Source organism: Thunnus thynnus, chromosome 5 (assembly GCF_963924715.1).
Source record: "Thunnus thynnus chromosome 5, fThuThy2.1, whole genome shotgun sequence".
Taxonomy (NCBI): Eukaryota; Metazoa; Chordata; class Actinopteri; order Scombriformes; family Scombridae; genus Thunnus; species Thunnus thynnus.
In genome coordinates this window covers 3,001,108-3,026,043 of record NC_089521.1, presented here as the reverse complement: position 1 = coordinate 3,026,043, position 24,936 = coordinate 3,001,108, and the positions used below count along the sequence as shown (strand labels likewise).

The following is a 24,936-nucleotide window of genomic DNA, read 5'->3' as shown; positions in this document are numbered from 1 at the left end:
ATATCAATAACCAGACAATCTACAATCATGTGTTTTGTGTGGACTGTACTTGAGCAGTGCTTTTAGGTAAATGTTATTAATACTTATGTTCACAATGACATACCTGATGTTTAGCAGGTATAATGTTTACCATGTTGTTCACCATCTTAGTCTAGCATGTCAGCATGCTAGCATTTGCTAATTAGCACTAAACACAGAAACCAAAGTATTAACAAGTTATAATTTTGACCTGGTGAAGACACTAGATGGAAAGTGAAGGGGTGACAATCTGTACCAAATGTCATCGCAATCCATCCAATAGTTGTTGTGACATTTCACTCAATATAACATGTCAACCTCATGGTGATGTTTGAATTGAAAAGTCAGGTGATCACTAAAGTCATTAGGATTCATACTCTTGGAACCATGAACCTGAATGCTGAATGTGTTTGTGTTAGATCGAAACGTTGCTCAATTAAATTTGCTAGGAGCTACTACTACAGTGTGGGGATCTCTTTTTTCAGATTTTTACAACCATGAATGTGTGCCAGTGAAGTATATGTTGAGGTATTTCACTGTATAAGGGAAAACCTTGACCTGCTGGTGGCACTTGATGACAAGTCAGGGAATCACCAAAGTCAGTAGGATTCCTCCTCTGGCAACTGTGAACATTTGTATAAATTTTCATAGTGATCAATCCAATGTTTGAGATATTTCATTTTGGAGCACAGTTGTGGACTGACCAACGTTACCATCACTAGAACAAGGAATGAGTAGAAAGAACAGCTGAGAGATCAGTTTGGTGTGCATAAACATTTAAAATATTTGACTCAATCTTCTAGCAAACAGCATGTTGACATGTTGCCAGAATACTTCCAGCGTGTAAATGTGTGTGTATGTGTTTGTTTGATGAAGGCAGTTCCCATGTTGAGGTGTAACCCCAGAAGTAAAAAGCCACCCTGTTAGTGCGAAGTGACTGAAGGGACCGATTCATTCAGCTGCTGTAAAGTTTCTGTTCGTTTTCATAAGCATTCAGATACCTCCCCCAAACACTCTCACACACATGAAGTACATTAAATGTACACACTTCCTGGCCACACTGGCAACATGTTTTGAAAGTCATTTTAGTTTGTGAGTGACTTCTCACATAACTTCATAAATGAAACAGCTCTTTGTCTGTACTCACTCTCCATATTGGTTTGGAATGAAATAAAGTGAAATAATATAGTTTTTCATTCAGAGGTCTTGTAAAGAAGTCCTCATTCAGATCAAATAAAACCATGTTCATAGATGTGGCCAGTGATGCAGTGCCTGTCAGCAAAAAAGAGCCCACCTAGCGGCCCCTAGAGGTGCAATGTTCACAGTTATATGATAGAGAATTTAAATAAAATGTATGTCTGCCATCTATAAAGCCATGTTGATAGCATAGCTAAAAAGAAAAGAGCATCATATGTCTGCTGTATGACTGTCATTTTTTATTTGAAATTTGAACTACCGTTTAAATTCAAAATTTCTAGTTTCAGCACAACAGGACGTGTCTTGTAATCCAGAGAAGGGTATCAAAAATTGACTGCTTGACTGACCCATGGCATGCTCTGTTGCCCTATCAGTAAACTAGGCTATCGTTCTCTTCGCTAATACAAAATGGTGGAAACTAGTGACACCACACCATCTCAGAATGGTTTAGTGTCATGCTTACTAAAATGAGCACCATTGATAGACAAATCATGGCTAAAGGTAAGGCTGTTTGCTGTTTTTTTTTTTTTTTAAATGCACCTGTCTTAGATGATTGTTAACTTGGCAGCAGAGGCACAGTAAATAAACCCCTTACAACATAGCATAGAGGTAGGCCAAGTAGGTTGTGTACAAATGAATTTGAACAAATCACATGTTAGTTCAAATTAGTTCAAACTTTTTTGAAAAAGTGACAAGAAATAGACAAAACAACATCCAATTTCTGAGATCTGTGCACCACCTGACATAAGGGGGATTGTACGAGGAGAAGGCTGACCACTTAGCATTTATCATGCTTAAGCATTTTAGTCCTTTAATGAAAACACTGATGCTCTGGCCCAATTAATTCCTGAAAATGTATTTCCCCCTTTTTAAGTGAACATACAGTACTGTGAATATTCAGGATATTGACAAAGATAGCATGAGGAAAAAGTCAATGCAGTCATTGATATATATGGGATCAGGCTGTATTTGGTATGAATGGAAGGATTGTGTCAAAAACAGAAAGCATGTTTAATGACTTAGGAAAATTCCAGTGTCCTGTGATGCCCAGAGATGCAAATCTATCAGCAGATGAAGAAACAAATCCTCTTGCATTGTGGGTTGACCATCAAAAAGGCTGAACAAGCCTGTAAACATAATTTTCTTTTAATGTATGTGTCCTTTTTCAACTTTCAAGTTTCAACTTACACAGACCGCACAGAAAAACAATATGAACACAGAGGAAATTTCCACTGCTTAAAGAAAAAAGCGGATGTCAGTGAAGACACATATGCTGATACTACTCACCCTTGACAGACAGACCTGATGTTTAAGTTTTGAAACATACCTTTTAGAAATTGAGCTGTCTGATCTGAAATGAGTTGGAATTTGCATGGAAAACATAGAACAAAAAGACAGAGTAAAAGCAAAACTCTCAAGTCTCTCACTTTAGAAGAAATCTCTTTGGTCTTCAGTCTTTACACTGTAGATGATGGAAAGAATGAACATGATCTACATTTAGCATAAAAAGGACACAAATGTCCAAAGTTAAGAGAATAGTGTCCTGTAGTAAAACTTTACTATTACACAAACATGATTTGGCACCTTTACAATATATAAAAGTAACCATATAAAACTTCTTTAAACCACTGAATGAAACTACGACCCACTGGTGATTGTAAACTGAGAATTGGACCAGAATGTACAGTAATAAGTTAATCATTTGACACTGCTCAACAGCACCAAAAGTACAACTGCATGTCACATATTCAGAAATGTTGAGATTGTCTGTTCTGGTAAATCATAGCTGCTTCACAAAATACAGCTGGAGCAGATGATTGTACTGTTCATGGCTGATGAGAGTTGATAAGGACTGGTCTTAGAGCTGAAAGATAACCACTTAAGCTGTCTCAGTCTGTGCCCTGAACACATTCACACCATTACAACCAATTTCAATTTGTGTGACAGGAGAACGTATCATATTCTCTGCATTTCTTGTTCGTTGGTAACTTTCGGCGGCAGTCTCTGTCATTATATAGACACTTTTAAAGGACAGGTTCAGATTTTTCAAATCTATCTTGATACAGTACTCACACGCCCATATGTACAGTATGTCAAAAGAGTTTTGGGTTGCTCATCATTCCTCCTTCTGCTAATTCAACCCTTTTCCCGTCAGCAGCAGCAACAAGCTGTACTGTTGAAAGACTCTTTTAAACTGTCAGTCGGATAAAAACTGGTATCAGGGTACCAACGATGACATACAGACTGAACTCTTTGTCCCTGCTCTCCTTTGAAAGAGAACTGACTGAATCATTGGACTGTAATGAAATAATTTCAGTGTTCAACACCGAACCCCATTGTCTCCTGTTGTAATCATCAAAAGTAAGCTGATTTACTATTTCGGACTGTTGTAGCCTATTGCCCATTGCAATATTATTGTTTATTGGGTATAGTTTTTGTTGGGTGTACAATTGGATCTTATGCTGATATTGCTGCTTCTGCTGTGTGTGTGTGTGTGTGTGTGTGTGTGTGTGTGTGTGTGTGTGTGTGTGTGTGTGTGTGTGTGTGTCTGTGTCTGTGTGTGTGTGTGTGTGTGTGTGTGTGTGTGTGTGTGTGTGTGTGTCTGTGTGCGTGTGTGCGTGTAGGCATGTGTGTGGTTTATGTGGCTGCCATGCCAGTCATTTTTAATGTTACTGAGCATGTTGGTGCTGGTGTACCTCTATCCATATGCTTATATTAATGATGCTGTTGCATCTGCCAGCTGTGTGTGTGTGTGTGTGTGTGTGTGTGTCCGCGTCCGCCATGCCAGGCTATGCAATGCTGTTAATGTTCGTCTTTTTTGACTGTTTTTGCAGTCCATGTTTATTGTTCACAAGCGGTCAATGTACCAACTGTACAGACATTAGCTGTAGCTGGCTAGGAATCCATGCACAAACAGTGTGTGTGTAGGATGTATGTGTGTGTTTGTGTGTCAGCTCTGACTAATCTCAGAACTCACAAAGATCTTTTTGTTATTTCACTTTCTCTCTTCTTTATACTTTAATAAAATAGAATCATAAGGCGCCAGGATTTAGCACACTTCTATACTCAAGTTAAAAATGTTTCAATTTGCTCAGACGTGTCTTCGCCTTGATTTGTGCAGCAAAGAGCAAATTTCCATCTGTTTACGCCCAGTTGCATCTTTCCACTGACTTTTTATGCAAATGCACCACTTCTAAGATTCCCTTCGCTTAGCTGTGCTTTGACTAATCTGAGAAAATTGCCCTGCTTTTTTATTTATTTTTATTTATTTTCACTCCCGTCACATTTCATCCCATCTCATCTATATTAAAATGAAGGACACAAAAAATGTACCAACTATTAAATGAGAACTTTGTCTCCTTAGTCTCATTGTGTACCTTATCTTGCTTTACATTCTTTAAAAGCACCTTCCTGCACCCTTTTATCACAGTTTTACAGCTAACCTGCACCCATAAACTACCTAATGTTCTTCTGAGCATGTCACTATTACATGTATATGAAGACTTTACAACCTGGATCAGTTCCATTTGGTTTGGTTTTTCAATGTGAAGCACCGTTGAGCATGATATAAATGGGAGAGCTGTATGGATCCACATATCTTCAAGTCTTCCCCCAACTGGATCAGATTGCTGCTGCTCAGATTTCAGATTCACACCTTTTTTAGCACCGGTGATAGAGATGTGACCGGGTTCCTGGTGCACAGCTCATCACTCTAGCAGTTCACAGGGTCACTAGAGACCTTGCTAGAGTCACACTGCAATGAAACCTGGGGCGAATGCCCTACCAGTCCTTCTGGTAGCAGGTTTATGCCTCAGCATATGGCAGGTGATACTGCTCTTCCCTCTTGTTACACCGTTTGGCTACAATTGCCAGGTAGAGCACCAGCAGAATGAGCCAGTAGCAGGCATAGAGTATCGTCCCTGCTATCAATAATGCTTTCTCTGTCTCACTAAATGGCTCCTGTGTTTCACAATAGATTGTATATGCCACACCTCCAAGCAGCACCATAGTCCACACTGTGACAGGCACAGCACCAATCAAGTTGACCACGATCTTCCTGCGTCCTGAAGTGCCCCATCCAGCCTTGTTGATGGTGAGCAAGGCGAATATTTTGGCAGGGAGCAAACTGGACATGTAGAGCAGAGAGTAGAGTGACATGAAGATCATGACCAGGCTGCCACGCAGGAAACAGGCGTAAGTAGCCTTCACCATCCCAACCAGCTGCACCGTCAACAAGAAGAGCAGGATGTTCCACAACCTTCCACGGTAGAAGAGATGGATGACTGTGGCAACCAAGAAGAAGGGGAAGAAGCCAGTGACCACGGACTCATAGGTCATCCAGAGGCTGTGCTTATGGAACCACAGGGCGTTGTAGAGCCACTCACGGAAGTAAGACTTGCTCCATCGAGTCTGCTGGTTGAGCCAACGCAGGTACTGGGTGGGCGTCTCAGTCTGGCACTGCGAACGCGCTGTGTATTTCGTCTTGTAGCCGAAGCTGAGCACCCTGTTGGTCAGGTGGCGGTCATCGCCAAAGCTGCACTTGGAGCCTAGGAAGGTCTGGTGGTACCAGGGTTCCAGGAAGCGCTGGAGCAAGGAGTTCCTGTACATCCCCAGAGGGCCACTGATACACTGGACACATCCAAAGTAAGACTGGCAGGCGCGCTCAATATTGAATGCCATCCAGTAGCGCACACTGCTGAGGAAAGAAATCCACGAGTCATACTTGTTGAGGATCTGGAGGACAGAAAGTGTGGAGAAATGATTCAGAAAGTCAAGAAAGGAATAAAAGGGTTCATTGAACTTTACAGGCATGTTGCAGTCAGCTTTTTGATCACTTTTGGTGGCCCAAGAGTTGACTAGTTGACTCTCAGACAAAATATTATAGTCTTGGTCCTTCCTTAAGTTGTTACAACTGAAAAGTAAAGTTTTTACCTGTACATCTCCACCAACCCCTCCAACCATTGGATCTTCCTCAAGGATCTTCAGCATTTCAATGGTACATGCTGGGTCTAGAACTGTGTCTGAGTCACACACCTAAAATATGACATGACAAATACACAGGTGCAATAATGATGAGGTTCACACACAAGCCCCCATACTCATATGTATAACTGCTGGTCAAACTCAGCTGCAGGTGTTGTACAACACTCAGTAGTATTAATGCTAAAGTCCATGAGAGAAATGAGAGACTGCTGACAGAGATCCCAGCTGGTTCATTGTAATCGCACAGCTCTGGGTTAGCTGTGGATGTGATCTTTGACCCAGAGTAAGGGCAACAGAGGGCATGCATTAGCTGGCTATGAAAGGAGAGTTTTTTGTCCAATGTGGGTCCATTGGGTTTGGAAGACAAATAAGCAACCTCTTTATACTATAAACAGTCCGATATAGATTTATAATTGACATGACTGACTATTATGTGTTCTGTGGGCACCCATAGATACCCATTTACCTTGTGGTACCTTATAAGCACAAGTATATCCAAATTAAGTGTTACTGGTATTTCTACTACTAAAAAAGTTGGACTTTCCGAAGACAGTATTAGCATTCACAAGCAAGGTTCAGTTTCCTGTTTAAAATCTATTTCATGCGGAGGAATGTGGACATCTGTATGCGCCAGCACAGAAGCAGTGCAGATATCAAATCAGTAATACAGCTGATTTAAATGATACTTGCTTAGAGCGTGCAGATGAATATAAATAAGCATCCACTGATGGCTTTGTGAAATTTTGGCTACTGCCTCACAGCACCCCTATCATCACACTTTTAATGGTGTTTTTGTTTTTTTTATTTTTGTGTGAGGCCTGCTGCCAAAATGATCTGTTAACTTCATAGAAGCTGCCATGTTCTATGAGAGAGAGTGGCGGCACTGGAGATGGGCTCCTGAATACATCTCAAACTTGGACCTAAAAAGTGTGACATTTTGCAAAATAATCTTCAAATAATCTTCAGAAAAGACTCTGAAGAAGACGTAACAGTTTTAATCAGCAAGAACAGAAGAGAAAATATCATCTTTGGATATTTTTTAAATCAAAACAACTACCTTGCTGTCAACTGGTAACTTCTACCTGCCACTGTTACCAACATTCTGAAGGAGAATCTCCACTGAGGAAGCTCACAGAAGAGTTATTTAATGAAGACAAGAGAAATTAAGGGGTCCTTGTTGATGGTATTCTTTCTCTCTCTCTCCATGAACTGGTGTGATTGCAGCGCCACCAACATTTGTGGCGGCCTCTCCTAGTTTCGACTTTGTAGTGTCTTAGTCCATGTCTACGTCTACATTTGTGTCATTGTGTGGAGTGCAAGGGAAATATGTCTATGATCGTCAGTTTCTTTTGGACATTCGTAACAGACTTTTGCTATGAGAAATGGCTAGGAGCTAAATTGGCCGAGCACGCATGGTCTGCTACGCTCAGCGGACACAAAGGAGACCATGGCCTTGCCTGGAGCTGCGCCAGAGAGGAAACATCAAAAGCAGTACAACAGGACGTGGAAGCGGGGCAAGCGCAGAGAAGTGCAAGCTAGGCTAACTGTTAACCCATACAAACCAGCAGTTCCAACAATCACGTTGTCTAATGTTCTCTGATGTTCTCTGGACAGCAAAATGGATTATATAACTCCTTCATCAGTGCTGGTCACTCGTTGACATGCAAGAGCTGTCTACATCGAACTGAGAGATACTTTTCTCTCTAAATGCACTTTAATGCACTGTGCTGCTAACTTCTCGTTCTTCTTATGTTTTTCTCTTGGGAATTATATGTTTTTATCATTTTTCTAAAGGGAATTTTTAGATATACAGAATATCTTTATCCTTTCTGTTGTTGTTGCACTGCTAGGCTGGGAGGAACAGCATTTTGTTCTTTTGTGTATGCAAATACACAAGAAAATGACAATAAATTAAATAAGTAAGTCAAAGTGAAAAGGACATGATGCTTCTCCAGAAGCAGCTACAAACAACACAGTACCAAAAGTTATACCTCAGTGACAAGAAAACAAGCTTTTATCCAAGCAGTATAACATCACAGAACAATAAATGGACAATGTTAAGACAAGACATGATAGGTTTGTTGGTTCAACTGTATGTCTTCACAGTGGGTCACATTTTAAAAGTGAGTGTGGGTATTTCTTCATCCTTTAAGTGCCAATTTCTTTTTTGCCCTGCATTGCAGATTCTGTTGCTTTTATGGAGGAAGATAGGAGCCACATGAAAAATAAATGTAATAGTGCATATTTGTAGCATACAATTTCTAACTTAAGTCTTTGTTTCTGTTTTAATATTAAGAATTCAAGAAAAAAAAATTGAAAAAAATTCTCAAGAAGCAGAAGAAGTCATTTCAGCAAGTGTCTCATAACCTCATGTTAACGCTCAACATACAATTCCCTCTAGCGGTCGTGGTAATTATGGGAGCAAATGGATGGAATCAGGTGGAGTTATTATAGAGAGACAAAGTCCTCATAGTGAGGAGGTTGGGGTGGATGGGTGAGTCAAAAGAACATTGGACTTTAATCATGGATCTATTAACAATGCTGGCTACAGCGCCACTACTCAGCTTTGCTGCCACTCAGTGGCCATTCTTGGTACTGCAAAAAAGGCATTTTCCCAATAGACCACTATTATAAAATAGATGATTGTAAAACTGTTGACCTGACACAAGGTCAATCAGTACTCTTTGTGTTGTGAATTTCTGAATGTTTTTTATTTGCCTAGAAAAGCTGTTTTTATGTGCATGATATCATCCCAATGTTAAATCTATGGGCTGAGCAAGAACACAGGATTTCATTTCATTTTGGCTTTCATTCAAGTAAATGAGTCCAGTATCCAGTTCTTACTTTCAATATAGAGGTGCATGTAAATAATTAACTGTGCAAGGCCCTTACCTGCACATAATCCACACTGTCCCCTAGTGCTTTAAAGGCAGTGTACATCACCTCCCTCTTCCCTCCCCACTCCTGCATGATGCAGGAGTAGCGGCAGCCTCTGACCAGCCGAGTCACTCGTGCTGCCTCCTCCATGTGCACTGTGCTCCTCCCTCCGACTCCGACACCTCCTTCTCCGCTTCCATCACTGTGGTAGTTTCCCTTCCACACCATACTTCCAGCCTGGTCAGCCCCACCCATCACCTCCTGGAAAATGTCCATCATGTAGCGGTCTTCAGGCCGGTTCCCGTCCACCACCAGCACCACCTTCAGGCCAGGGAAGGAGATTCGGCGAATGCTACGCAGGCACTTCCTCAAGTAGTCTGGGTCCTCCTGGTAGGCGGCTATGCAGAGGGCCACAGAGCGACGGAGATGCTGTGGCCGGGAGGGGCTCCTCATCCGCCGATGCTCCAAGAAGGCAAAAAGGCTCTGGAGGAAAAGGTGGAGGGAGAGGAAGGCACCATAGAGGCCGAAGGAGAGGTGGTGCTGCTCAGTGTGGATGAACTGATAACCTTTACATGAACACAAGAATACAGAGAGAGCAAGTAAAAAACATGACTTTCAATAGTTTTGATCCTCAAGTATTTTGCTCTGTGTATGATATCGTTTTTGTCATGCAACATAGAGAATAAATGAATATAATTAACAAGTTTACCTGTGACATAGGCCAGCAGGATGGTGAAGAGGACCACCGCAGCAAAAAGGGTGGTGACCACGATGTTCAGCGCATTCCTGCAGCGAGAGGGCATCTGGAGGTGGAGGAGGATGTGAGGCAGCGAGGATCCCAACAGATGTCAAGGTGAGAATCAAAAAGTAAGAGGAGACAGGATCAGAGAGAAGTTGAGGGGTTTGTGAAGATAGGAATAGAGCGAGGGAGGGGAAAGAGTTTTATAGAGGGTGAGCAGAGGGAGAAGACAAGGTAGGGAGGAGAGGAGAAAATTATAGTTGCAAGGGGATACACTATGTACAAATGAACACAAATATTCACAGCAATGTCACTGAGTAAGACACATGTATCGCATATAATTTGCTTCTTACATGCATACATGGACACACACACACGTGAGGAATCTGAGCATGCTGTACAGTACATGAAAGGGGCAGTATCAACACATGTCTGCTTATACATGTCAGGTGAGACAGGGAGCAGGGCCTCTGGACAGAGAGAGCTTGTAACTCCTCATTAGTTGACCCAAGTGCCATTTCCTGTTTTTTCTTTAAAACCTTTCATCGGTCACCATCAGCTGAACACACACCCGCAGCAGTAACTGACATCATGGTGCAGGAAACATGGAAGGTGTAAGTCAAAGGAAAATACTAGCCTACTGTAGTAGTGGGCTGCTACAACAGCTATCATTATTGCTGCTGCTGCTGCTGCTGCTGCTGCTAATACTTCTACCACCAATAGTACCAGTACTACTGTTGCTGCTATTACTAGTACTGCTACTTTCACTGGTACAATTGCTACTGTTTCTACTACTGCTGCAACTACAACTGCTAGTAGTAGTAATGGTACTAGTAATACCATTTTTATTAGCACTGTTGCTACCACCACTACTACTGCTGCAACTACAGCTTATACTAGTACTATTGCGGCTATTAGTACCACTAATACAACTAATACTAATACTAGTAGTACAACTAGTGCTATTGCTGCTTTTACTACTACTCCTAGTAAAGGTACCACTAGTGTTTCTAGCAATATTGCTGTTACCAATAGGCTACAACCTCTTCCGCTATTTTACCAATACCACAACTGTTACTATGACTACTATTCACACATGCATGCTATTGCTACTAGTACTTTTGCTACAAGTGCTACTGCTTTTACAGTACCAGTACTATTGCTGCCACCACTACTACCATTGCTGCTGCTATTAGCACAAGTACTACTGCCACAATAATAATAGTACTCAGGTTGCTGCTACCACTACTACTACTGTTGTCATATAGCCCAGTGGTTCTCAAACTTTTTCACATCAAGAAACCCCATACTGACACAAACTAGACCATGGACCCCCATTTGATAAGATTTTGTCCCAGGGTCCTCCATCTGATAAGATTTTTGCTTTTAGATGTTTTATTACAGAAAGTATATGAAACCCATGACCAAAATAGTCACACATTCTCTCATTGTGTGTGATAGATGGAATTATAGTGAAAATAAATGATTTCCCTTTTTGCTGGGGACCCCCTGGAACTCCCTCCAGGACCACTGGGGGTCCCTTGACCCCACTTTGAGAACCACTGATATAGCCTACTGCTACTCTAACTAGTGGTGACACAGACTATAACTAAAAATAAAACTATTACTACAGCTATCACTACTATTGATGCTACTCCTACTATTGCTACTACTCACATGGATATAATGGCTACAACTCACATTATTGCTGCACTCGCTACCGCTGACACTGGTGCTGCTACTACAGTAGGTGTAGTGCTGATATCTTGTCAAAGAGCTTGGCCCAGATTAAACATGCATTCAATCACTCTAAGTGAAAGAACTTACAGTTCAATACCTCCTGCCCTCCTGTTCTCCCCTCCTTCATCTTCCTCCCCCCTTTCTCTCCCCTCAGCACCCCTCCCATCAGTCCTTCTGGCGCTCCCTTCTTCCCTCTCTGCGGGTTAATAGCTCTAATTAAAAGGCCAGCCGGGGTTTGGCCAATGCTTGGGACCAGTCGAAATGGAGGAACAATTCTGTCCTTTCATTCATGAAATTACCTCCTGGCCCCCCTCCCAGCCCACACCCCACCTGGCCAGGCCCATGCAGGAGAGACAGAGAGACTGATATTTATATCATTACATTCAGCTCTGTGGGACACTCATGCACAGAAAGATTTAACAGGCTTGCTGAGTGGACGTACAGATTTACATGCTGGCAATGAATCACACTAACTCCACAGATGTACACTCTACTCAGGAGACACTGTCTATTGGATATTCAGGCACTGACAGAGAGGGGAATTTTGTAGATAGAGGTTTTGGAACACACACAATACATTTTCCCTCTCAGGCATTGTTTTGGTGTGTCATCACTGTCATTTAGAGGTTCTTTTGAATAATCTCAAAACCGCAACTTTCCATCGACAGTTTTCCTTATTTCTCTCCCTGTTCTCTTCTCTTTCTATTTTGTATTTCTTTTGCACTGACTTACTCAGAATAAGAGCATCAGTCAAAATGATGACAAATCCAACACATAAAGTATGTAAAACCTAATATGTTCAAGAGGTTTAGTGCAATCTTAAAGAATGGGTTTATCCAAATTACAGTTTTAACAAGCTAAATGATCTGGTTTATTAATCCAGTTTTTTGCGATATCTGTCTCTGAGAGCTCTGCTTAAACCCTAATACAATGGAGGTGAATGGAATTTCATTTGTGGTGCTAAAAGCATTGAAAATTGTATTAAGGATTTAACAGCAATATCTCTTTCCACAAACAGTGTCCCGGTTTTTCTGGATAGTCTACACAACACACTGTCTACAGCTATCATTTGGACTATTTGTTTGGTAGAAAGTAGTTCCAATAAAAATGAAAATCTTAAAACCAAAACTATCTACATGGATAGATACCACTGGAGGTAATAAATAATTAAGAAAGTGCTTTTTTTGTAATTTAGGAGAACTCATTCTTTAACCATTATTGAATGCCACAGATGACAGTAGATGAGTGACAAATTATATGACCCTTCCCTCTAAGGGGACAAGTGGACCCAAACCATGTCAGCAAAATGCCCCCCACAGCATAACAGAGCCACCAGATCCCCTCACTGTAGGGGTCAAACATTCAGACCTGGGCCAGTTTTTCCTTTAATTTTGTCAGCTGTCTGTATATTGCACTGTATGTTCATTAGGCATATAAATTCCTCTTTGCTCTGTTTGTCACAGAGCAAAGAGTTTCTCCTCAATATGCGATCCATAGCGGATTAAACCAGCAGACAGAGGCAGCATGGCCCCGGGGCCACAGGCCAGATAACAAGCAGACAGTAACAAGTGCTGTTTGATTAGAGGGCCACAGTCACCAGAGGGGTTTTGTCAGGCCGGGAGCTGGGATTAGTGAAGGGACTGGGGGGGACAGGTGCAATTAGCCCCCAGGTTACATCTGCCTGCCTATCCTGACTCCAGCCCAGCTGTTTTCTGGAATGAAAGTTGGATACTCAAATTTTACCAGTGACCACCATGCACAACAATGACATTAAACATGAAAAGGAAGGACTTTCTTCTGAGCAGCAGAATCAATCATAATTCAATAAGAGGTAGAAAATTCCAACTATAGGCACAAGTCAGCCTGCTCCAAGGTTTGTGAGTAACAGCAGTGACACCAGTATCTAGAGGCAAGTTTCTACCTGAACACAAATTCACAGAAACCAAATCCCATGAAATAACGCATCATCAAAATTGTGAAACATAAAAGATTAAGAATTACATCATCACCTTCGTCATCCCACACACAAAAAATCTTCAGTAGTAATTCCTTTCCTTCTAGAAAAGAAAGTCACTTTTTTGTAGTAAATGTTAAAAAGACATATCTGACAGTCGTGTGGTTCTTACAGCGTGTAAAACCTGAAGTTGTGGCTTTATATTTTACCCACATATCCAGAAGGATTTTTCTACACAAGCCCGTCTACATGTGGTCCAGGTCTATGTCCATATCTTGATGAGGATCCGTGTTTGTTAGAAAAATTGTCCAGGAACACTGGGTCATCATTTTACAAATAATCCAGGATACAGAGAATTCCAAACTTCCAAATAAACCACAAATCAAAGAAAGAAAAAGAAGAAAGTGTTTCCTCCCAAATGATTCCAGCGCTGATCAGTATCTCCAGGAACGAACCACATTAACTCAAGTCAGAAGTAATATTCCCAGGTTTCTCTCAGGAGTGGCAGTGCCAGATGGGAAGGAGTTCCTGCATCCAGGTGATGAGACTGAATGGGCTGGGAGTTCAGGTGAGGAGGTGGGGAGGTGTTACTGAATGATGATGCTTTTGGCCCTGGGATAGGGGACTTTTACACAGCTTGTGGAGGAAGAGGGGGAGCAAGAAATGTGTTTGGAAAGAGAGTATTGGGTGGAAATTGAAAACAAGGGAGGGAAGTCAGAAAACTGAAACTGTTAACATACTCTCTATACTGTGTTATGTGTTACCTCTCATTTACAATAATGCAAATGTTCAATAAAGTATCAAACAGGGCAAAGTGGAGTTCAACATTTGAGTTCAGTTGCTCTGAGGAGAAAAATTCACTGGTTAAATTAAACCTCAGTGGGCGAGCTAAAGAACCACTGATTTGAAGACACAAGTTAGGGAAGAACTAATATGATCAGAATTTGAAGCCAGTCACCAAGGGTGGAATTCCTCTACACTCTGGGTTTGGAACAAAATGTTTTTTGGGGGTAAATCTGTCTAAGAGCACACTGCTGAATGAACAATCAGTTACTGAACCTTTATTCATGACGTCAGCAGTGTCTGTTTCCATCAAAAACATGTTTTTCTTCTTGTTCCCTCAGTTGGATGTTGTTCTCTTCTCTGTACAGAATGATGCATGCGCAGAGTTTGTTTTCACATTCATCAGCTGAAGGAGAATTGAATATTAAATACATTTTCCATTTCATCTTTTAACTCTTCCTTGACCGTAAACAACAAAATCATTTGTGTGTAACTGGCCTCCAGTTTGTTCCTTCATTGTGATGTTGTTCTCTTCACTGTGCAGTTTGTTTCTACATTCGTCTGCTGAAGGAGGAAAGTTTCTCTGTGCTCACTTTAAATCTCAGTTTAACACGTGAATCTCCAAGAATGATTTGTGACATCACAACTAGTTTGGAGCCAATCTCGGTCCATTATTCAACATAACACAAGTGTGATTTGAAAACTTTAAGCCTCCAGTACATATACACTGAGAATGGACTAGATGGTGAAGTAGGAGACATCTTGTGTCCAGCAGGAAAACTTTTGAATTGATCAATATTTGCATTATCATAGATTCTGACTTTTTTAATGAGGTAGAAGGAGTAGATGAAATATCAAGAATTTCAAGGTAATTGAACTTTTTTTTATGGAAAAATTATATTAGACACAAATTATTATTCCAAGCTGAGTTTTTTATGTCACAAAACATTCAACGACTCTTGCTCCCTTAATACAACCTGAAAGGATTCAATAAAGAATGGTTTATAATGATTTTACATGGACCCTTTAGCTGACACATTAAATTCTCCAAAACAGTGGTATTAAAATAACTTAAATCTCTCAAATAGCAATTTTCGCCTTAAATTGTATGACAGTACAACATTTGCTTGAACAATACTTGTCTGCACAATAGAAGTTAAAAACTTCTCTGTTTTTTTTTTTACTGTGATATAACTGTAGTGTTTGGTTTAATATAAAATAATGTGTGTGTGAGTGTACTTTTTACTTATACAGGTGTGAAAAACTAGCTTTTCATTCAGAAACATTTGTTATCCCTCCCTACAAGTAAACCCTGTAGGAGGGCAGTGCTGGAGATCAGACAGCAGGGAGGGAAGGAGAGGCATGGTTAGTGGAGCAGAGAAGCATTCAGGAAGTGGGGTTGGTGAATACAGTATAGTGTCTGAGGTGCCCAGGAGAACACACTGAAGAGAGGACAGGCTCGACATGTTCATTGTCGGTGCATGAACAAACTTGAATATGTTATCGGCCGTCAGATCCTCACAGCCCCACACTTCCTGCTAATGTGAGTCATGATATCATCAATAAGATGAGTCAAGATCAGCTGAGCAGGGCTTCAACACAAACACATTCATAAAACACACTCAAGAGACCCGTATAACCCGTTTTGATATGAAGAGATATGATAAACAGCACAGTTGTTCTGACCCAGTGATGAGGAATACAAAGACTTCAAGATTTCAGTGTTTTCTGCCACTAGAGGGCTCTCTCAGTGCCTCCACTCAGATTTCTCCAGTGAATGTAGCACAAAATCCTCTTTTACAGACCTCACTACATAATGAAGGAAGTGATGTAGCTGGGGAAAACCTAATAAAGTACTCACAGCTGAGGAGATGTGTGTGTGTGTGTGTGTGTGTGTGTGTGTAAGAGGGATGGAAGTTGTCACAGGATGACCATTCATGCAAAAAAGTAATGCCTCAATTGTATTTCAGGCCATGTCATTTCACACTACCTGCTATTAACATAGACTAAATGCAGCGTCTGGCCCTCCATTCATATGTTGTGGGGAATAGCTGAGGTTAACAATATTTTAATATGTGATATAGAGTTTAATGTTTTTCAGACCTGATCTTGATATGCATCATGAGTCCTTCTCATTGCAATAATATAATTTGGCCTGCCTACATTTTGATCCAGAACTAATGAAACAGATTTGCTGTAGATATCCATGATTCCCAGAGGAGCAGTCCTGATGATTTTATTTACCCTAGCACAAGTATTCTGTATTCACACTCTCAGAACAAAATCTTAGGACAGGTTCACAATTTTTCAAGTCTGTGTTAAAACAATAGTCTTGAGCCCAAAGGAACACTGAAACATGTTTTTCTTGCTGTAATCATTTCTCCTGTTCATACTGACCATTAGAAGATGCACTTACAATGTAAGTGATGGGGGACAAAATCCACAGTCCTCCTCCTGTGTTAGAATGTATTTAAAAGTTTATCTGAAGCTAATATGAAGCTTCAGCGTCCAAATGAGTCAAATCAAGTAGATATCTTTCAATGTTACAGTCTTTTGAATGCCAAAGTTCCTCTTTTTGTTACTATACTTCCACCACAGCTCAACAGGGAAACACTGTCTGAGGAAACACAAAGAGGGAATTTGATGCTAAAAAGACTGTAAATGTGTCAGATATCCACTTGATATGACTAACTCAGACTGATGAAGCCTCATATAAGTTTCACATCAACTTTTAAAAGCTTTTTGCTCAAAATGACTGTGTGGGCACACTGTGGATTTTGTCCTCCATCACTTACATTGAAAACACATTTGAAGGGGATCTTTTAATAGCCAGTATGAACAGGACGAATGATTACAGCGAGGAAAACCTCTTTCATTTTTCATATGGACACCTGACTGTTGTTTTAAGACAGACTTCAAAAATTGTGAACCCGTCCTTTAACTTAACACACAGTGCAGACAGGTTTTTAAAGCAACAGTATGTAACTTTTGCTGAGCAGTGGCCCCTGTGGCCTCAAGTGGCAAGTGCAGGGTAATGGCACACTCCATCGTTCTTCATTTCCTAACATTTTCATGGGTTAATTGCTTTCAAGCTGCATTAAATTAGCAGAGGGCAGAACTCCAAAACAAGTTAAAAATTGCAAATGTTTGATGTTTATTATAACCTTGTAAAGTAGCTAAAAATGGTTAATGAATTGGCAAACTATTGCTTGTTGACACATCTAGAGGATATGGGGCAACATTAGCATTCATTCAGAGTTGTATTTGTGTCCACCAGATGAATGTAAGTCCAATATTCACTCTCCTTTTAGATCTATTCCAGTCTCCACCAACTCCTAAGAAAAATAAGTGGCTGTTTAAATGCTCCACTACGTTCACTTGCTAGTTGTTCACTTTGTCTGCTGTTTAGTGCTTAGCATATAATTCTGTGTGAATTAGTCACTACATGCAACCCCTTTCACATTACACGTAGTCATTTGACCCACTGTACATTTAAAAATATTGATTAATGCAGCTTTAAAGACATCATCAGACTGAGAATGAAAAAAAAACAGTTGTGTAACCACTGAAATATTTATCTGTGAAATGTACAGTAGAACAAGTAGAAAAAAGTCATAAAGTCGACAAACTGACCAAATAAAGTCAGTTACACATCAATATCTATCTAAAGTTTGATAGCATTAGCTAACATTAGCCACTATAAGATAGTGGTCATACCAGACCTATTAGGCCTGTAGTAGCAAAACCCTTAAAAGAATTGAGTGTATAAAGGGTATGTTTATTACTTATGAATTCACCTTTTCATTTGTAAGGGAAAGATTGTATTATTTCTTACTTCTAAGCTTAAACAATCTGTTTTAATCTTGTTTTTAGTTCTGTTTTTTTCTCGTGCTACCCATCACTGGAAGTTATCATTTATCCATCTTTCTGACTGGATCAAAGTATGTTTTGTGGTTAGCAGGTCTACTTCACCTTAGGTCTCACTGTATACAAGTAGTCTGTCAAATAACAGGCTTTGTATAAAAGGCACCAGACCAGACAGGTTGAGTATGGCAGTGATGCCATGGAAAATCAAACAGTCAAGCGTTTTCTTTGGAGAAGCCAGCAGCCTTCAAACAGCCACTCTGAGGCGTTCCTGTCAACTGTTTCCTAACGGTCACTGTCTGCCTCCACGGGGGAAAAAGCAGCACGTGTAGTACATGCCAGGAGGCAACACACACACACACACACACACACACACACACACACACACACACACACACACACACACACACACACACATACATACACACATGTGATAATGTACAGGGAACATAGACTATTCTTTTGTCATTACTGAGCATTTTTACAACTTTTCCCAGCAGTTCTGGACCTTCTTTCCTCCTGTTGAAGTGCTCAGTCAACTAATTCACTCATACACACACTCACAGTGTCAGGCAGAAAAAAATATTTTCTCTACCTCACATTGCAAACACACTCACCACACAGGCCTGAACACACTCAACTCTTTGTCCTGCATTTTCTAAGTAAGCTTTAATGTTGCTTACTCCATTTTTTCTAAAACTCTCATTTCAGTTTCTGCTCCCCTTGAACACATTTGCTCTCACTTGTGAATACTTTTATTCATTCTCTTTTCTCAAACCTTCACAACTGTATACCAAACATGAGGCATTACTCTAATTTAAAGCTAATTCCTAGCTTTAATCTTAATCCTAAACCCCAGTTGAAATGCAAAAGTGAAGACCAACAAAAGAGGGATTTATCTTATCTTTCCGTCTTAGTGGGGGTCAATTTACATCATAAGGACACAATGTAGTCTATTAGTGTCGAACATATAACAATATCCTTACCTTCCTGATCCAGTGGACCCTCCGTTTTCGTCTCCCCCTCAAGAATCCCCCCAGATCTATGTCCTCCTGGTCCGTCCGTCCAGCTGGGACGTCCAGCCCTCTCCTCTCCTCAGCACAGCACTCTCCTTGTTCTGTCCCCCTCCTTCCACCAGCTCACACTACATCTTTATTCCAGCTTGGTCGCTTAATTCAGGAGATCCCACATCCAAAAATACAGCAGGCAGCTTAAACCACCACCCTCCACTACTTCTGTGAGCCAGCCTCCCCGCTGCCTGCTCCTCCTCCTCCTCCTCCTCCTCCCTCTATCTCCCAGGACTGTCCCAGGGCATGAAGCCCCCTCCCAGCTCAGATGTGATCAGAGGTGCTCAGCTGGTAACTGATGCTGTTGTCTTACATCTGTAGATTACAGGTTGGGGGTGGCATCTGTTCTGGTCTCTGTCTCTGGTGATTTCCATCCCGGCACTGGACCTTCATCTCCTTTCCGCCACGCACGAGCTACCTGGGGCCAAAGTGATGGTGATGGTCATGATGAAGGTTGAAGGCCAGAGTGAGGAGCTTGATCTTGGCCCCGTCCTCAAGTCTGATTCCTCGTTTGCGCCCTCTCCAGGTTTCCTCCACCCCTCTCTGTCTGCTGCCGTTCTGTGCTGCAGTATCAGCCCATCTCTGCGTCCTCTGTTTGCAGCAGAGCTTAAATCCTCCTTTCCCTCTCTCCTCCTCTGTCACACTGTCCCGCCTGGCTGGCTGGCTGGCAGACCGACACTGCTGAGCTTCTCCTCCCTAGTTCCTCTCTCTGGCTTCTTTAACCCCCCTCCTCTTGCTCTCCTTGCCTCTCTCCCCTGCCTCCCTCCCTGGACACCCCAGCTATAGCTCCCTATCTCTCTGCAATGCAGCCAGCAGCCTCCAACAAGCGTGGGGACTGTTTGACCGGAGCCCCCTCTCCTCTCCACCTCTCCGCCTGACTCAAAGCATCCTTTATGGGCTTATTTATCTACCCTCCCTCCCTCTCCCTCTCCTCTCCTGCTCTGAGGCTGAGCTGCAGACATCCTGTAGGTTCCACGGCCACGGCCGAGCTGGCAGCCTGTCATAAACTGCAGCACGCCTCAGAGAATCGATAGATGGCTGCCAAAGCCCCTCTAACACATTTCATTACAGTCAGGTAATACATACAATGCAATTCCACTCAACCACCCTGCATTCATACTCTCTCTCACACTCCTCTCTTCATTTTCATCTCTGGCTCGCTGACTGTGACACATGGTAAGCTATAGTAATTACTGTAATAGACCTCTCATGGCTTCAGCAGCCAGAGACCGGCACTTTAGCACTCTCTCCCTCCCTCTCAGTGGGAAAACAGAGTAAAACCAACTGTAGATAGCTGTATGTGAGACAGACTACCACAGTGAACTGAACAAAAAGGGTTCAAACACTCAGAGCCACTCACTGCCAAATGAGGTTGAAAAATGAAGGGAATTGGTACCTTAAAGGAATAATTCAATATTACAGTTTCATAAAGTTGGGGGTCTTGCCAGACAGATTAAAAAAAGGAATGTTCAAATTAAAGCATTAGAGGAGGAGATATCTTGACATTAAGTCCATAGAATGGGACAGATCCAAAAATGCTGGATTCTACATTCCCCATACTGAAAACTTATAGCTAATAAGCTAATAGCTAATTTTGTTTGACCCTACCTGACAATAAATGCCAAACTCTTTCAAAAGTTTGTAGTCTCCAACCCTACATTTACTGATGACACAATAAGAGTAATTCTCTCAGCTTCATGTGTAAAATTGGTGGAGCAATAATGGTATGCCGAAGTTTTCTTAAGACCCTTTGGTTTCAGATTGGTTTGATGTTATTAACTTAAATATAAGGGTTGGTTCAACCAAACCACCTTGAATATTGCTCTGTTGTTTGGTCCATAGCCAATTAGAAGGTTATACAAAGGCCTCTTTTTGCTAAAAACAGTGCAGCTAGATTAGCTTTGCAATGTCCATGTCACATTAGCTTGAGCCAAATGCATTCCAAACTAGCCTTGTTAGCCATAAAGACCAAACTTCATCTTAGTATCCTGTTGTTGATCAGGCAAACCAGTTTCTTTGGTGAACTCTAATTATTTTTGGCTTCAAGTCCATCCTGCGAGCTTTCTTTCAGCTATCTACTGTCTATAGCCTAATAAAGGTTTAAAAATGCCCCCAAAATACTTTAAAGGACCAGTGTGTAGGATTTAGTGGTGTCCAGTGGTGAGGTTTCAGATTGCAACTAACTGAATAACCCCTCGCCCTCTCCCTCCCCTTCCAAGCATGTAGGAGAACCTACGCTGTCCATGAAATTCGTGAAAAACGCAAAAGGCTCTCTCTAGAGCCAGTGTTTGGTTTGTCCATTCTGGGCTACTGTAGAAACATGGTGGTGCAACATTGCGGCCTCCTTGATAGGGGACCCTTCCCTATGTAGATATAAAGGGCTCATTCTAAGGTAACAAAATGACAATGATTCTTATTTTCAGGTGATTTTACACTAATTAAAACATACTTATACTTAAAGACTGCTCTGCTAGATTCCACTAAAGTCTACACACAGGACCTTTAAAAACACACACTGGTCAGAATCTCCTGCATATAAGACAAGTGAGGTATCTCTTCCCAAATTTTTGGAATGTTCTATACAGAGCCTACAGAGAACCCGTCTCTTATCCTTTTCTGGTTATGTGCAAATTTAGCCTCAACATGATTTGTGTTTTGTTTTTTGCAGTTTTTTAAATTCACTATGTTATCATGTTATTTTTTCCTTTTATAACTGTTAATGTCAAGATTTATGGACCCCAGAAGACCAGCAACTTTATCAGCAGAAGCTAATGGATATCCAATGAAAAATAAAAAGGAACATTTTTTGAATGGTTTGAGCATTTCAGATAAAATTAAATTGCTGCGTTCTGTTGGTGTGAAGGCAGATATCTGAAATGGATATCTCAAATTTTGTGCAAATAAAACCAAAGCTTTTAGCATAGTTACTTACTACTAGAGGTAAGTGTGAAAATATGTTTATCTGTTTAAACAGACCCTTAAAGTTAGATTTCCCTTTTGATTTTTATAGTTATAGAATCAATTTTGAGATTAAAAAAAGAAGATACTGAGGATGTGAAGTGGGACAAAATAGCATTTGGATCCCAAGATTGAAACAGTCGCTGTGTTTGTCTGTTCCCGTTTCCAACAACCTTGACTCAAGTGGCTTGTAAAATCTCAACATTAACAAATCCCTTGATCTGATTAAAAAAAAACAACAGCAAAAAAAACCAACCCAGTTTGGATCAGAATCAAGTTTTGTACCTTGAAGTTAAACTACATTTCTGTCATTAACTCTTCATGCTGCCTCTCATGTTGAGTAGTGGTCTATTGTGTGGTTTAGCATGCTAGCAGGAGACCCCAACTGTTCCAAAGTCGGAATGACCTTGATCAAAATGCTGAGTGGATTAAAATCTCTGATCCAATTTAACATTGGCATTTCATTTATCATTTTTTCTTAAACTCTTTATTAATGGCAGAAAACAAGGTTGATGGTAAAAACAATATGGCTTAGAGAACAATTTCATATCCTATTAAAAGACAATGGCAGCTAATTCAAACAGACCTTTGTCTTGCCCAGAGGCACAACCAGCCTCTTGACCTTGACTGTAATGAGTATTCTGCAGGCAGAATGAGGCTCCTACTGTGAAGTGTGAGTTGCTGAAAGGCAAAAATGCTTTGCTAAGGACTTCATCCAGTGTCTCTTGGGATTTGAATGTGGACCTATTTCGCTGCCTCCTTTTGACTTTCTGTACAAAAATTAATTGTATAAATAAAACATCTGAGGCAGACATAACACATCTATACTGTGCATCTAAAGTGAGCTCCGTTGTTAGTGTTTGATATTTTGGCTCTGAAGGGTTCATGTGGAAAAGCTGACTTCTTTATCAAGGATAATCCAAACCAGGTCAAACACTTCCAGTGCCTGGAGATACAGTAACAGATGATGGGACTAGTGACAAAACACCTTTCAGTTGATATTTGTCACTTAAAGCTTAATTAACAGATTTTTGGGGAAGTTTGGGAAATCAACAAGAAGATAAAACACATCTGACATATGACCTTAAAGTTACGGTGAACATCTTGGCAAACAGTTACTGATTTACACATCCAGCAGATACAGAGCAACATTAGAAGTTTTTAGAGATGTGAGGATGCTAATGAGCATTAAACCAACATCAGAGAGTGAATGTTTAAAGCTTCTGGTTTTAGTGTCTTTCGATTCAAAGAGTTGCAACTGCACAGCTAAAATGTGTTTGTAAGACTGATTTAGTTTTCCATTTATAGCATGTGCCAGGACCTTGACCAAAATAACTCTACAATGCCTCATTCTTAAAAAATGAATCTCAAATTGAAAACTCTGAACAACAACTATACTGTGAGCATCCACTGAGAGTAACAGGATAGAGCTCACATTCATGCAGTCAAATGAATTCATGTGAAATCCCCCAACTTCACTCCAGCTTAGGCCTTTGTGAATGAGATTTCACTTACCTGAGAGCCTAAAATGGGCTTCACTCTTGATTAGAAGGTTTCTATTGGCTACAGGAAAGACACTTTTTGCCAATTCCCCCATATTAGACATTAAGCATTGTCTACAAAGGCTGTTCGCTTTAATTTCATGGAAATTCACTCTGTGTGACATAAGTGATGGATTAGTCATTAGCAAACTTTTTTTTCCCTTTTACTTGGCTTATTGTTAAAAATGTCCCTTCAGGCTATTGGTGGTGGCACAAACAGAAAAATGCATAACCTCCTGAGTAAACACAGGTGTGATTTAAGAGCCATAGTTTGGTGATGGTGTTGTGAAGAGGCCTAAATCTGCCACCATGATGAAAGAGCCTGTGCCTCTAAAGTGCCTGCCACAGTGATACCTTGACTCCGCATCAGGGGAAATATCCATGGACTGCAAACAAGGCTGAAGCCGTCATGTTTGCCTGCTGTATGTTCACACACAGAGGGAGAGACGAAGAAGGTCATGCCTCATACACTGTTAGCCTATTGCTCAATTGATGAGAGGGGTGATGAAGGACAAAAGAAGGAATGTCTCATTCCTCTCTGTCAGCCTTGAGCTTTACTCTGTTCAAACCCTGGTGGACCCTACATGTTTATTAAGAGTAGTCCAGCCATTCTACACTTAAGGTTTGTATGAATATATCCCAAACAAGAAATTATTGCATATACTGCTTGATACCATATTTTCACTGACATTAAGATGTAACCATAATGCTGCAGAAGTCTGACTTAATGTAGAAAAACCAAAACCTTGTTATGTTCTTGAAACATTGCATTAAGACGAGAAGCAAAGCCAAGTAATTATCATCATTAACGTGTACTTCTTGAAGGGATGTATATTTTTACACACTCTGGCATTTGAGGAAATAATTTAAAAATTGTATGTCAGTGAATTGTGTGTTTAGTTAAAGGGGCACTCAAGTGATTCAGTATTGCACTTCCAAAAAGTTAGGGGCTCACTAGAGTCACATAAAAAAAGGTCAAATGCGAAGCAGCAAAGGCATCTTGAGTTTTGGTTCCTCATATCAAGCTCTGAAAATGCTGGATCCTACGTTTCCCATAATGCAGAGCCACAGAAATAAGTTCATTTTGACATGTAAAATCAGTGGAGTGCCCCTTTAATCTTGCCAAAATAAGAGTTTTCTTTTGAATTATCAGCGACTGTTATTTAATTATGAGTCCAAAGTGTTTGGCTGATATGTGATGAATAATAAGCTGTC

The 24,936-nt window shown here is 40.8% G+C and overlaps 1 protein-coding gene across 1 annotated transcript; it reads right to left on the bottom strand.

Annotated features, from left to right (window-relative positions):
* Nucleotides 1–1,725: 1,725 nt before the first annotated feature.
* On the bottom strand, nucleotides 1,726–19,968 carry has3 (hyaluronan synthase 3). Its single transcript, XM_067588722.1, has 5 exons — nucleotides 19,142–19,968; nucleotides 9,785–9,878; nucleotides 9,091–9,641; nucleotides 6,148–6,249; nucleotides 1,726–5,949 (listed from the first exon to the last, which is right to left on the bottom strand). Exons 2-5 carry the CDS (start codon nucleotides 9,876–9,878, stop codon nucleotides 5,020–5,022), a joined length of 1,677 nt encoding a protein of 558 aa, XP_067444823.1. The 5' UTR covers nucleotides 19,142–19,968; the 3' UTR covers nucleotides 1,726–5,019.
* Between the last annotated feature and the right edge of the window lie 4,968 nt (nucleotides 19,969–24,936).